The 16,116-nt window shown below is 38.1% G+C and overlaps 1 protein-coding gene across 2 annotated transcripts in view; it reads right to left on the bottom strand.

The window, feature by feature from the left end:
- Positions 1-15,275: 15,275 nt before the first annotated feature.
- LOC110693605 (allantoinase-like) overlaps positions 15,276-16,116 on the bottom strand; it is an 11,311-nt gene continuing 10,470 nt past the window's right edge. For both annotated transcript variants that reach the window (XM_021870744.1, XM_021870743.1), the window contains exons 14-16: positions 16,029-16,116; positions 15,762-15,918; positions 15,276-15,645 (exon numbers count right to left, since the gene is read on the bottom strand). The exon at positions 16,029-16,116 is cut by the window's right edge and continues 11 nt beyond it. In XM_021870744.1, coding sequence (XP_021726436.1) covers positions 15,790-15,918; positions 16,029-16,116 — 217 coding nt within the window. In that variant the 3' untranslated portion in view covers positions 15,276-15,645; positions 15,762-15,789. The remainder of the gene's footprint in view (positions 15,646-15,761; positions 15,919-16,028) is intronic.

Below are 16,116 nucleotides of genomic sequence, written 5' to 3'. Positions count from 1 at the left end.
CGTAGCCGTTTTTGAGACAAGGATAACTCTATCACTAACCAAACCAGTGGTAGCAGTTGACATCTGAGTCAGATGACCGCCTGTATTACTTGGGATAAATGCAGGGGGTACCTATTGAGTTAATAGCCAACAAACATTGGCGAATCAAGGGGTCTAGCCGGCCTACGCCGCCTGGTACCTCTACTTCTCAAGCAAGAGTGACGGCGACTGAGTAACTCCAACGTTAACTCATAGTCACTCCCTCAAATTTGGTATGGAACCTAAAAGGTTTGAGTAGACCGCCTGTTTTTTGGCAAACAGGGGCACTCAAACCCCTATTCCTACTAGGTAACCTATTGAGTTAATAGCCAACAAACATTGGCAAATCAAGGGGATCAGCCGGCCTCCGCCGCCTGGTACCTCTACTACTCAATCTAGATTGTGACGAAGACTAAGTAACTCCTATGTTAACTTATAGTCACTCAAACTTGGTATGGAGCCTAAAAGGTATGAGTCGTCCGCCTGTTTTTAGCAAACAGGGGCTCTCAACCACTACTCCTGCTAGGTTAACAAATTATGAGTTAAAAGCCAACAAACATTGGCAATAAAGGGAAACAACCGGTACCCGCCGCTTGTTTTCTCTACTACTCAATTCCTTGACGACTAGGTAATACTTTATTTACTTGGTCAGACCACTTTCCTACTTGGTTAAAATTACAAAATGACAGGCCCGCCTGCCTAAAAAGGATCCAGACAAAATAGTTCGAATACCGATTGGATAAATGGCCGACTGATCGTCTATCCTGGAAACAGACAACCAGTCGTCCAGGGGCATAGGCGGCGTACTAACTATCTGTACCTGTCTGCAACGTTCGGCCATGTAAAACAGTCGGTCTAGTAAACAATTGGATATTAGATATGGTATACTTAGACAAATTTGAAGCAAAACAAAAATTCATTAAAAATAAGCCGATCATTAAAGACCAGCAAAATATTCAAAGCCCCGGCCCCCTGGCCGGGTAAATACAAAGCAAACGGCACGCAGGCCGTGGAAAGAATACATAAAGCTTAAGAAGGGGGCAGTTCAGTATTAGCAGTTGCCGCCTGGTCAGCACTCTTCTTGCTGGACTCGGCTTCAGCTGCATCCTTTTTTGATGCCTTACCCCCAAGCGGCACAAGCGCCACTACCGGCTCCTCCTCCTCCAACGCTTCCCCCAACGCCTCTTCTTCAGCAGCCGCCAGGATCTCTTGATTATATGTATCCGAACACTGGCGGTACGTTCTTTCCCAAGAGGCAAAGTCGGCACTGGGGAAGAGGCGGCCCCAGGTCATGCGCTGGATTTGAGCGGAGTCTTCCATCATCTCCCGGACCAGCTCTTTCTTCTCTTACTCGGCCTTTTCCGAGAGCTCTTGGGTAAGACTCTTCTCCTGGGTCACCAGGCGTTCCTTTACGCTGGCCAAGGATTTCTCCATGGCTTCGTAAGAGTACATTTTCAGGCGAATAGGTTTCAGCTCGGCCTTGAGATTTGTGATGGTCGCCTCCAGCTCGTCATTCTTCTTCTGGGCCGCCTCTAACTGAGCCCGAACAGCGGCGGTAGCCTGCGCCTGATAATAAAGAATATCAATGGTCAGTACTTCATTTTGGGCAATTTGAAACATTGCCTTATCACAGTCAGAGGCGGCCATAGCTTTTGCAGCCTTTACCTCTTTGTTCTTCCGATCAAGCGGCTTGCGAAGGCCGTTAACTCGGAGCAGGGCCTAAGTACAAAAAAAAAAAAAACAGGCGTCAGTTTCCAAACAAAAAAGAAAACAGGCGTCCAGAAATTTAAATACTCAAAAATATGCTAAGTATACCTCAGCAAGGACCCCTGCAATCCCGTCAAGGTCAAGGGTGCCGACACCCCTGACCGCCTCCCTTTCAGCTAGAGGAACTGCCCTGATCATAGACTTGGCCATCTCTACCAAGTCAGGCTCCTGGGGGCCGGCTGCATCAAGCATAAACAAACGGATTAGACTTAGTAACAAAGGTAGCAAGTCTAAAATTTACAAGGACAACTTCATACCTCTAGGCGGCCCAGTTGGAGTTTTAGAGGAAGTGGCCGGCTGTTTCTCAGCCGCCACCTGTTTCCTGGCAGAACCAGGAGACGTCAGTTTCCAAACAAAAAAGAAAACAGGCGTCCAGAAATTTAAATACTCAAAAATATGCTAAGTATACCTCAGCAAGGACCCCTGCAATCCCGTCAAGGTCAAGGGTGCCGACACCCCTGACCGCCTCCCTTTCAGCTAGAGGAACTGCCCTGATCATAGACTTGGCCATCTCTACCAAGTCAGGCTCCTGGGGGCCGGCTGCATCAAGCATAAACAAACGGATTAGACTTAGTAACAAAGGTAGCAAGTCTAAAATTTACAAGGACAACTTCATACCTCTAGGCGGCCCAGTTGGAGTTTTAGAGGAAGTGGCCGGCTGTTTCTCAGCCGCCACCTGTTTCCTGGCAGAACCAGGAGAGCTCCCAACAGTCGTCTTCCGGGCCTTGGGGTCCGGCTGTTGAGAAGATGAAGCTCTTGGAGCACCCGTCTAAAAAAGAAGAAAAAAGTCAGTATATGCATAAACACTCCAAAAAGAGGGTGAAAGGTTCGGAGCTCACCAAGGGTGCCCCCTTCTTGGGGGAGTCGGTTGAAGCTTGTTGCATAATAGAGGCCCGCAACATGGCCGCCGCAGTCTTGGAGGCGGTGATTTTGCTCATGGCGTCAGCTGCAAAAACAAACAGCAAAGTTAATAAAAGATAAACAACAAATGTATGAAACAACAGAGTATTCGACAGGCCGACTACCTCTTGAGCACCGACTGCTGAGGCCACAGGCGGCCAAAAAGTACTCGTCATAGAGCCACTTGAAGCTCGGGACGCAGTGCAGGGGTACTTGCTCTCGTACCCCTGAAGTAGAGTCGACCCTCGACTCTACTTTAAAGAGTCCTTTGTCAAGGATCTCTTTCTTAGCCTTGGGGGGAACAGGCGGCATGCTACGGCCGCCTGCAAGAAGAGGCGGATTCCTGTTCCACCTATTGAAGCGCTTGTTCTGCTCAATGTCAGAACTCTCAATGATGAGGAAGGTGCTCCGCCAGTCCTTCCACTTGTTTGCTTTACCTCTTGTCATGAGGTAGCCCCTGTGGCTTGTCAATTGATACCAGCCGGTACCGCCTGTCTTAGGGGTCCGGCTGAGATAGTTCATATGGGCGAAAGCCTCGAAGCTCGGCTCCACCCCGTGCAGTTCGCACCCGGCCACATAGCCGAGTACGTTGACCCAAGAGTTTGGGGCTAACTGCCATAACCCCAACTCATACCCATCCAAAATCCGGTGAACAGCCAGATGTAATGGGAAGCGAAGCCCTGCCTTGATGGCCGCCTCATAGCAGCCAAAGCAGGAGCTTTCATAACTGGAACCAGCCGGCCAGACGACTGTGTCTTCTGGATCCGGCACAAACACTAGAAAATCGGGGCCCATGGTGTGGTTTGCAATAAAGCTCTCCACTTTTTCTTGCATGGTTGTGATTCGGCCCCGAGGTACCGTGCAGTAGTAGGGGGTATTTAGCTCTCGGTAAGAGGCGGATGGTTCCGCCCAATTGTCCCCCTTCTCAACTGCGTGAGAAAGTCTCGCCTCTTGCAGGCGGCTGTTTTTCTCTTCTGTACCCAAAGAAGCATGGCCAGAAGAGCTTGACGAGGAATCGTCCTCGGACGAGTCTGAAGAGGACGACTCCTCCCCTCTCCCGGAGGGGCCCGCCTCCTCTCTTTGAAAAGGAGCAGATTTGTTAACTGTTAAATTGGAAGGGGTCACTATGACTCCCCCCACAGAATTGCCGGCATCCAGGCCGCCTTGTCTCACTTCAACATCTGGCGCCTGGTCAGATGTTTCACTAATCGGCACCCTGTGGGAGGAGCCGTCTGAATTTGAGATCCTAGCTGTCTTTTTCGTTCTGGCCATCCTGCTCTGCATAGACACAGATACAGTCGGACTTTGTATAAAGGGCAAAGATGGGTCCGGAAAAGGGCAGGCGGCACTCCTAGTCCTAGATTCAGCCGTCCCCGGTGACCGGCTGATCACTAACCTAGGTCGTGTCGTGTGCTTCCGTGGTGCCATTTCAGAAAATAAAAAGAAAATTAAGAGTAAGAGAACTGAGTTACCTGAACGAGTGACGGTTGATGAAGTTCTGAAAATCCTGTGTAGTCGGCTTGTCAGAACAGGCGGTAGGCAGAAAAAGTCCAAAATGTCAGAGCAAGTTCAGGGGTCCGAATGTTCTCAAATAGTTCTCAAAGTGTGAAAATGACTCAAGGCAACTCTCCCTTATATAGGCGAAGTGAGAAGGCGAAGGGTCACTTCCAGAATTCAAAATTTGGGCGGGAAAATCTCTCGTCCTTTCGCCGACTAACACCTGTAGCAGGTCGTCGCCCGTTACTGTGCGACACCTGTCACAGGTAACACGTGACCAGTCACGTGCCACCTGTGAGGGGCAAATGATTAGGGGATTTTGCTCCCACCAATCGGAATGCGCCAAGTGGACCAATCAGGTCCTGCCAAGTGTCTCCTTGTTGGAACTGTCAGGACTTGCCACGTGGCACGCGCTTATTCGTCCACCTTGGACCTGTTATGTCACGACATGTGGCATACTCCATGCCTAATGGAGAACCCGGCCACCCAGGCCCAACTTCCGAGGGAAGCCCAATCAGCCCTAGGTTTACCTAAACCTAGGATGGACACGTTTCCCAAGGTTATAAATACCTCCCTTAATCCTCATTAAGGGGAGACGCGAAAAACATTACGGAACACACTAATAACCGGCTGATCTCGCTAACAAAGCAGATTACCTACATTAAACACTCTCACCTAGAGAGACCTTATTACTTTAATTTCCGCATTAATTACTCCTTAATCAGGTACTAACTTGACCGTTGGAGGCGGAGCTCACAGGAGTCTCCGTTATTTTGCAGGTACAGGCGTCCGGTTCCAGTCTCGGAATTGTAACTCTCCCGCAGGACATCAGAAAACCCCGAAACAGTACCCATTTTTTTTTTGACTAATTAAAATTAGAAGTCAAATCCCACGTAAGTCGATAATTTGACTAAAAAAAATAAAAATTAGAGTCGCCACTCTATTTTTGCCCGAATAGAGACGGTCTTTTTGTTTATGATCGTTTTCAAATAGAAAACGACATTGACTCCATTAGATGAGGCACTATATAAGTATGGTCTTAGGAAAATCAGAGATCTAGGTACGGGGTATAAGTTAGGAAGATCGAACGTTTGGAACTCGTCTCTTCCTCTGTTCTAACAAACAGGCTCTTACTAATACGTTGTTAATTGGTTATGATTATTCACATACTTTTCCTTAAACTAATGCATAAAAACATGAAAATTTCCACATTGTCAATCACACTCAAATGTAAAATAAAAGTGAATTAAACCTTACGATATATGGTGGGTTTGAGCATTAAAGTTGCACTACGTACCGTTCATTGTGGGATTTGAATCCACTCCCGGATCAAAACCCTACGTAGTTCTTACTAACGTCCATTTATACATGGTCGAAATTTCATACGAGGTTTCAAGAAGGTTTATATTTTTTTTTGGGAGAGGTAGGTAGTCGATCCATATAGGGTCATTTGAATGAGGTTGAGCAATCTTGCTTTCAAGGTGGAGGTCAATTTATCAAGGTTGAGGAAGTCACTAGAACCAGCGACACCATAGGAGTTTCTTTGAGGAGAATGATTTTGTTTGTAAAATGCGTTTTAATTAACGACTTTATTTAGGGTTGACCAACTTCCAAAAAGAGATTGTGTGTGGGCTTATTTGAGTGTGCTAAAAAGGGAATTTTATTTGGTATGAATTGAGAAGAATATGAAGGAAATGTGTTTAGATTGTATGAAATTGACTTCCGTAGAATGGACATTCTATATGGTTTAAATCTAAATGATAGGTAGTATATGTTGAAAACCTTAATCATGTTAGATTAAGTAAGCGATCTATCAGAGATAATAAAACTTTAAAAGTATAATTCTCTGCGGCAAATAGATCACCTTATAACCTATCATGATTGAATATTCAACTTTACCCTCTTATTTAAATATAAGCCATAAACCATAACTCGAAAGATTTATTTTATTAATGAAATGATACAAGCATGCAAGGCCATATTTTGCTTAATTAAAAGTTAGTTGTCTCTTTATTAAGAAATGCATAAGGAAATTTTGCTGTTCCGAACGATGATGGAATAAAAACTTAAACGAGATTTATTTAAAAATTTTAAGACATTTTATTCCAAACTAAATGAATTATTTATAATGCTCCTTTCATATAGCCATAGAATGAAGAAGACTTTTTTTTAAAAAAAAAAAAGTGTTAGTCTTAAAGTGATACAAATATGTCTCTTTTTTGGATTAATATCAACTTGAGGCATGAGTAATTTATAGCTTCCTCAAATGACTTAAAAAAACCAGAGGTATACGTAATAGGGTGACACAAATTATATAATAACTAGTCTTTAGGCCCGTACAATGTACGGGCTTCTTATTAGTTGTTTTTTTTTTGGGGTATGGATTTTATAATTATTATGAAAGTAATTCACTCTTGAGCATGAACATGTCAAACAATTTTTGACAAACCCCTTGGTTTATTAGCGGAGAAAAGATGAGTGCATCATCTAATTTAGTCAAAATTTGTCCATGATTACATATGTGAACACATTTGTAGGACAATTTGTTGTACACCCAATGTTATTAATTTACAATTAAACGTTGTTGAATTAAAATTAATTTTATTCATTTTAAATTAGGTAATCTAAATAGATTTAAATTAATTCTAGTGTAAGCTAATCTAACTGTAATTGGAAAATAAAATTGACACTCTGTATTACATCAAATTGTAGATCAAATTATTATTTAATATATGTTTGAAGTGAGTATGGTTACATTTACATAGGATAGATGAGAATGAGATGTCATTCTATGTCGTGTAGCATCAGCATCTCTGTTTTCTTTTTGCTATTTTTGTTGTTGACTCTCTTCTATTTCTGTGAACTAGTAATATTGATATGGTATGAGCAAGGGGCTTTTTTTAACCAAGAAACTTTTTGTTCATCATGGTTGTTTACCTTTCCGGTTTTTGTTGAACTTGTTGTGGTGGTATCGGGCTTGACTTCTTTTTTTTCTTTTGGTGTTGTTGTTTCCATCGGCTTCAATGTGATTCACCTTTCGTTCCACATGATAAACTTTTATTTCCTTTCCTACTATGACTCATTATCAATCAAAGTATTAACTATGACTCACTATCAACCTCTTGCAACAACCTTCAATTTGCATCTAGTTCTCTACAAAATCAAACAACAATTTATAAATCTTGTTAATTGCGGGTTGTCATATAAATTCAACAAATCAACAAAATCATAATAATAAGAATAATTATTTATAAAAAAAAAAACCACAAGATGATAGAAACTCACCAAATGTGAAGGTGTTTTTGCATATAGATTTGATAATGGAGGTACTATGTTGTAGAGAGTTAATATTGCATTGAGAGATGAGTGAATAAATACCCAAAAATCATCATTATCATTATTATAATTGTGGGTTTGCAGATACATATTAGAAATCATTAATGGTATGTTAAGGACAAGCATATAAATGCTCTGTAGAAAATTCTCCGTTTTTAGAAGTCATTTGATATGCCAAATAAAAAGAGTATGCTTGGTTGGGGAAAACAGCCTCAAATCAGTTTATCATTTTGATACCTTGTTTTGTAAAAATCATAAAAAATAGAGTATTTATCCTATGGGAACGTGTGACCCCAACTTACAAAGCTTAAGAAATCTTCTTTCTGGATAGTCAATTAAAATTTTATTATTAAAAAAGGATATTGGTCGAAAATTGGAAAATAGACAGACCTGTAGTAAGAAATTTGTGGTGTTACTATGTCTTCATGTCTGATTTTTTGTGGATTGGTTAAAATTTATTTTTATAAAATTCCAAGTCTCATACACTCCTAAATACATAAGCTTACTGTAAAAATTTTATTTCTTAATTTTATAATAAATAACGAATTTTTTTTTTTACATAATAAAATAAAGTGGTCGAAAAATGCTATCTTGCTAGAATTCCATCATTCATTCTTTGGAGCTTCCCTATGCATTTTGTACAATTATCATTGCTTCCATTTCATACTCTACATAATGATGATACATACAAGAAAAGAAAAATCAAACAAACCATATATACTCACTCTCAAACTCGTTCGCGGTCGGTCAAATTCTACTTGGTTTCCAAATTAGGAAACCGGCACGTATAGTGCCCTAGGAGGTTATGGAATACACAAAAGTAGAAAAGTTAGTAAATGTATGTAAAAATAATATGAAATCACAAATAAAAAGAAAGAAAATATTACCTTTGACTTTGAGTAGCTATCTTGAGGAGTTAGTAAGAGTAGCATGATAGTGTCAAAACGATCGAATTAAAAATAGACCAAGTCTTTCTACAATATTTTTCTTTTATTTTTTTTTTTACGGAAAATAAAAAAATTTTGATTGCTTTTTTTTTAGTCTAATAATAATGCTGAAATAATTTATACTTCTTTTATGGTTTTTTTTTTTTTTTTACTCTCTTCGATATTTTTTTCTGCCTTTTTCGTGAAGAGTAGGGTGGTATATATATATGGGAGCAAATGGGGGCTAAAATACAATATACAAAGAATATACAGTTATACGAAATAAATACGTACGAATACAAGAGTTAGGTAGAAATTATAACCAAAATTCGTCTTAATGAAGTAGAGGACAAATAGAATAGCCTACTACTTTATGTAAAACTTAATTACTATTGACTGAACAAAAGACAATATTATTAATGACTAAAAATAATTAAAAGTACTAATATAATTTGAATACAATGGTTAATTGGTACTACTTTCCTTTGAAGAGTGTACTTACTCTTCGTATATTAAACTTACCATAGCAAAATACGACTATTACACAACCCACTTATCAGAAAATAACAAGGAAAAAAGTTGTTTGCCATTGATTGTGGATAGTCATATCACCTTACCGTTTGGGAAGAAACACGGCTCAGTGATACAACGTATTGTCATATCACACCATTTTCTGATTCTCGTTGCTAAATTACAACCATGGCTTACCATTTTCTTTTTTTGTAGAGATTTGACATATCAAATGAGTGGTAATGGCAGAGGTATCTTTGCTTAGAGCCACTCTTTTACTGTCAAATATTGTCGTCGTTGCAATAACCCGGAAGAGAAGTAGCATGCATACTTACACTTGTTATTTCTGAGTATATGAAACAGAGAAAAGATGACTCATGAAGGTATAGTGGTAATGGTGTTTTGGTGAATAAGGAAGAAGATGAAAATCGGAATAGTAGTACGTTTTTGACAAAGCAAAATGGTAGAACTATAACAAGTTATAATTAAGGAAATTGAACAACAACAAAAAAAAAAAACACAACAAAAAAAAAATAAAAAAAAATAATAAAAAAAAACAATGGGAGCCGTGAGTTGTGGCATTTGCCAATAACATTACATGCATTTCACGCATGTTTTGTGTCTTATTATTATCTTATTATTGTATTAAACCGTGACCTTGGGTATGGGTAATAGCTTAGTATGCATGCATGCTTTGCATTCTTTTACATAATCAAAATATGCTAATTTGTCCTTTATGATTTGTATTTTTCTTTTTTTTTTTTTTTTTTTAAAAAAAAAAAAAAAAAAAGATGATTGAAAATATTAGAATAATAATAATAGCAATAGGATACATAAAATCAGTTAGTACTAAACTTTTATCCGGGGTTAGAAAGTGATACTTTAGAAACGGTCACGGTTTTAAAATTGTACAGATTAAAGGGCCAATATTTGATATTCTCGATCAGGATATGTCAAACGGAATAAGTGTTACATATGTCAGTGGTAACACATTATTTTTATTTTATGTTATTTTTAAAAGATACACTTACTACTATTATTAGACTAAACAATTACACGATTAGGATATGATAAAATACGGATAAGATTTATCCCCTATAAAAGGGAGATTTCCCTTATCCGAAATCACCCTTTACTCAAAAAAAAACACACCCTTTGCCTTTTCCTCTTCGGTTTCCATGGCTCCCGGCAACCAACACCGTCAAGCTCCATCTCCGTTCGACGAGCATTTTCGAGTGCTAAATTTATATCTAGTTTTGATTATGGCGTTAGTGGTACTACTAATGGCGTTAATGATTTTCATAATCATGAATAAATGACGACTTGAATTTTCCGGCATGGAGTGTACAAGGTTCGAGTTATGTTACAAATTAGCCTCGTGTTTTGTTTGTAAATTAGGTGTACAAATTGTAAGGGTTTTGTATACTCCAAAATTATAAATAAACACTACTTGAACTTGTCTCTTATGTCTAATTATTGCGGTTGTCGTTAGCAAATTAAATTTTGTTATTATAATTATGAAATTACACAAAATTTATTAGTTAATTGAATGTAAAAAAAATTTATGGAAAATAGGGATCAAAATTTGGTGTCTACAGACATATTAGTGGATTCCTTTGACATGAGTGGAACATTAATTCTATTCAATGATTGATTTAACTGTGGTACATTCAAACGTCTTCCCGTAACTGGAGATTATAAAGGATGCATCCTGGTTACTTCAAAAGTTGAATAGGAGCTTTGTTGCTACAAGATTGGATCGAGTCTACCTATTAAATTAGGGAATGTGTCATGGCCGCTTGAAGAGGGAGAATTCAGAAAAAATATGTGGTCGCATTCAAATGCATTATATTACTCAGTAATCATTTATTTTTGTAATTTGAACTCAGATATCAAGAAACGATTTGTAGATTAATATGATCTCGACATGAGATGCAATTATATTATCAAATCGACACACATTGACTTAAGGAATTTGAATATTAATTGCACACTTGTCTCAGACAAGTGGGAGATTAAAGGATTTATGTCTTCATCATGTGCAATTACTAGATATATAAATGGATCAAATTATGGAGATAATTAAGTTCGTTCATTTGGGTCGTCGCTATATCATATCAAATTATGGAGGTATTAACGATCTTTGAGCTAGTAAAATAGGCTAATGTTCACTTGAACGGATCCTATAAGGTCACACAAAAGGCCTAGATCGAGCATGAGGCCCATGATGGGCCTCATTCCCTAGTACGGTCGGTCATATGGAGTGATATGGAGGGTTTTGGGCTTCATGACTTAGTCTAATTATAATAAGATTATAAATAGACTAAGTGCCTGGATTTTAGTTATGCAATTGATGATCAGTTTGATGAAACCCTAATCAGCAAACACGAGACCAAACCCCTCTCAAACTCTCTCTCTCTCTCACGACACTCTCTCTCCTCCTCGACGCCGGTTGTGGTGGTTCGTGGTGGTGGTGGTTCGTGGTGGTCGGTTAGTCCATTAAAGGTGGTGATCGCGGTTTTCCTCTTTCACTCGACCAATCGAATATTGGTGGATGGCTCGTTTGAATCTCGTGGACTAAATAGAGGAGCAATGCTTGGGGTTCTATTCTCTCCCTATTTGCCAGTCAATTAGCTTTGTAAAATTCACGATTCAAAGGTATGATTATGTGCCTTGTGTGTTATTCATGCGATCTTGGGATTAGGTGCTTTATGAATATAATTCACGTTTTCCACTTTATAGTACCTATAAACTCCTACGTACACCTCCTTGTGCAATTTACTTTTTGTACAAATCCACTATTCCTACTTTGTAATACTCCTTAGAGAGTAATATAGTGAGAGTCATATTGTAATATAGACCCTTAAAGGGATACTTGTACTATCCTATTTTCAAATAGTGGAATAAAAGTGCTCGTCGTTAAATATCGTGTGTGTATTTCTACTACTTGTCTTGCCTTTACATATCTCCTACTTATTTTATCAATCTCTACATCTTTAATTTGCTTTCGATGTGCACTCACCAACCCTAACAAGTGGTATCAGAGCCAAAGGTTGATTAGAGTGTTTACACATTAAAGATGTCTTTGGTCACGAAGTTCGAGAATGAGAAATTTGACGGCAAGATTAGTTTCAGCATTTGGAAAGTCCAGATGAAAGTCGTTCTAGTATAGAGCGGATTAAAGAAGGCTCTGTATGGAAAAGATAAAAAACCAGAGTCAATGACAAACGAGCAATGAGAAGAGTTGGACGAAAAAGCCCTCTCGGCAATCCAACTATGTTTAACTAAGGAGGTACTACGCGAGGTCATTTAAGAGGAGACAGCAGCCGGATTATGGTTGAAGTTGGAGTCCCTCTACTTGACTAAAAGCCTCACCAACAAACTCTGTCTTAAGCAAAGGCTCTATACAATCCGGATGGCCAAAGGTACTTCCATTAAAACTCATCTCGATGAATTTAATTCAATTATAATTGATCTTGAAAATTTAGATGTTAAAATTGAAGATGAGGATAAGGTCGTGTTATTAATTGTCTCCCTACCATTAAGAAAATTAAGCTTTATGGCAATAGTGATACTCTTTCTTTTGAGCATGTTAAATCTCACTTACTCTCAAAAGAAAAGTTTGACCTTGAAATTCATTCTAATTAAAATGACAAAGGTTTAAATATAACAGGGAGATCACACGGTAGTAAAAGTACCATTAAGAAGTTCAAATTTAATGGACACAATTTGGAAAATCTTGCAAGTTTTACAAGAAACTTGGGCACACAGTTGAAGAATGCTGGTTTGCAAATAAAAAGCTCGAAAAGAAAGAGCAAAAGGAAAAGCCGAAAGAGACGGCAGAAGCCGATTTTGGAGAAATAGAGTTCGATGATGAAGTTCTCCTAGCTACTTCGCCAAGAAGAAAAAAATACTGACTGGGTACTTGATTCGGGTTCTGGCAACCATATTTGTTCTCAAATCTCACTTTACCGACTATCAGCCGATGAAGAATAAAACTGTTACAATGGGTAACGGTTATCATTGCAAAGTTCGTATTGTTGCCTCCGTACGGACCAAGACACAAGATGGTGTGATCAGGACTTTGTCTAATGTTCATCATGCTCCTGAAGAAGAATATCATCTCTCTTGGAATTCTGGACTCAAAAGGATATAAGATTTCGGCTCAAGGTGGAGTAATCAAAGTCTCCAAAGGTGCTCAACAAATATTGAAGGCCATCAAACATAGAAATCTCTATGTATTACAAGGATCTTCAATTATGGCTTCATCATACTCAATCTCGACTCGGCAACAACGCCCTCAAAATAAGGTCCAAGTAAGTCACTTTCTTATTCTGAACCTAAGCTTCAATCGGGTTTAGCATGTGACATATTCACTTAATGTCGATCGGGTAACATACGACGAGCGTACATATAAAATTTGGTCCAAGGTGGAGATTGTTATGTATGACCCAAATTTTATATACCCATTATTTTGGTGGAGCATTGCGCATATTTTAGAGGCTTCCGGAATCTCTAGAATAATACCCCACTTGAATGTTCTAGAGCATTATTGACATTGGAAGCTATTAGCTAGAATATAATACATGGTTCGTGAATTTTCTAGAACGTTATGGATACAAGAATGATGGAGGAATTTCTAGAATATTCCGGTCATTTTTCCAAATTCCATATACACCTATAAATATAGGTCATGAGCATTCAATCATTGAATACAACACAACTCAAGAAGTCATACCATACACAAGCCTTCCTACATACTACACCTCCTTATACAATTTACTTTCTTTACAAATCCACTATTCCTACTTTGTAATACTTCTTAGAGAGTAATGTAGAGAGAGTCATATTGTAAATAAACCCTTAAAGGGATACTTGTACTCTCGTATTTTCAAATAGTGGAATAAAAGTGCTCGTCATTATATATCGTGTGTCTATTTCTACTACTTGTCTTGCCTTTACCTATCTCCTACTTATTTTATCAATCTCTAAATCTTTAATTTGCTTCTACTGTTCACTCACCAACCCTAATAACCGCAAAAATATTTGGCAACATAGAACCCTCATACATTAAAATATTGAGCAAAGATAACAGGAAATTATTCACACTAATAAACAAAACATTAACATGTTGCCGCAAATTAACACAGATTACTCAATGTCAATTATTCTGACATAGGAAATTATTCATACTGTTAAGCAAATCATTAGCATGTTGGTGCAAATTAATACAAATTGTTCAATGTCAATTACTCTGTAATAGAAATTCATGTTTTAAATCATAACCTTTATATATTTGAGCATAACCATGATATAATACAAAATGCATATATGTGTAGCGAGCTTTCCATCATTTCATGCTCTAAATAATATAGCAAAAATGCAAATGTTCTATATTTTAGGAGTTCTCATATATGGTTCTTATACAATAAGGTTTTCATATGAACATAAACATATACATGTGTAGGCCGGTTTCCATGTACTAAAATATGTTGTGATTGTTCTAAATTTGAGTTTTCATGACATTTATAATTAGGAAAACCTACTAGTATCATGGAAGCTTTTAGCAAGCATGGCTGGAAAAGAGAGTATCGCTAAAACCAAGCCACTACTTGCACCCTACAAGTGATAGACATTAACAGATTATAAGCTTATTGTAAAATCAATGAAGAAATATATAATTGTTATAAGCAACAATGGAAAGAATGAATAATACAAGAGAGAAATATTATAATTGTTATTGGTGACCTAAGATGATATTAGAATCAGCACAAATCATAGCAGTAAAACAGCTAACTACTTTGATTCTCTCTGAATGCAAGACATACTAGGGTCAAAACTCAAAAGCACTTAATGAATTCTATGTACCATCTAGTATATTAGATTTCTGAAGCATCTTACATTAAGGTTTAGCATGTTGTCTGTGGTTGATCATCAGAGATCAATTAGATTTCTGTGGTTGCAATTGAGATTAAGCATCATTGGTCAAGCACATTGATATTTTAGGAGTGCATACACCAATGGTTTATTTGCTGGTGCTTTCAAAAGGCATGGTGAATTCACTTTAAGCTATTATATATCTCAGATTATAGAATTTAAATTGTTATTGTTAAGAGTCATGCATAGAATGAAGTAATGGTGTTCTAGCACGTACATACCGTGCACAATTAAAATGAAGCAATAAAGTGAACAAGATTACGTAACTATGACTCTTACAGGTTTTCCAAAATAGAAAGCCCGGTCATATTTGATCCAAATTGCACCATATCAAAGTGGCTGAATGCGTAAGTAAGCAACGTGTATATACATCCACTCAGAAGGTTGTCCAAAGAAAGGTGTATGCATTAACAATTAGGAACATCATTGCATTAACAATATACTCAAAGGGTCGAGTCGTATATTCGTGTGCAATACCAGGTAATAAATGAAAAACACAATACACAAAAAGGTTGGTAATTGCAGTTCAATTTTGTACAATATCCCAGTTCTGCAACCAAAACCTTTGTTAACATTATCAAACCACGAAAACTTCGGGTCACCTACATCAAATTCCAACATCGAATCTCCAAGAATAGATGTTCCTCGGCGAAGATGCTGTACACATAAATACTATGTACATTTTGGTCTGCTGATTTCCAGTCATCTTCAACTGTACAACAAGCAATCATCTACATAATTTGTGCCTGGCCACCTGAAGAAAAAGACGTGAACACGAGTTTAGACCAAGTCAATGGCATTCAGATTTCTGAGGCAGAAGAAAGGAAAACAAATGTCTATCAGCAAAAAACAAACAGATTAGAAATTTACCTTAAATAATCCAGGCATCCAGCCGCGGCTATGTTGCTAAAAGACGGTTTCCACAGGCTGCAGGAGCATGTTTTCCTTCCTTGTACACGAGGTTTCCCCTTACAAATGTTGCCAACACTTTGCCAGAAAGTTTTCTTCCCATGTAAGCCGAGATGCTCTATAGTATATGAAATCAATGAAATAATTAAAAATGGGGAGACAAGTTGATAAAAAGTGTAACATAATTTTAAGTGTTTCGTTCTACAGTTGTTAAATGTGGTAACTTACAGGATGCTTGAAGTATGAAGGATGATTTTGGTCAAGATCAAAATCTGTTTCGGGTTCCCACGCAACTATATCTGCATAGTTCCCAACT

The sequence above is a fragment of the Chenopodium quinoa genome, unplaced genomic scaffold (genome assembly GCF_001683475.1).
Source record: "Chenopodium quinoa cultivar QQ74 unplaced genomic scaffold, ASM168347v1, whole genome shotgun sequence".
Lineage (NCBI taxonomy): Eukaryota > Viridiplantae > Streptophyta > Magnoliopsida > Caryophyllales > Amaranthaceae > Chenopodium > Chenopodium quinoa.
Note: the sequence above shows the minus strand (reverse complement) of the source record. Positions and strands in the feature narration are given on the sequence as shown.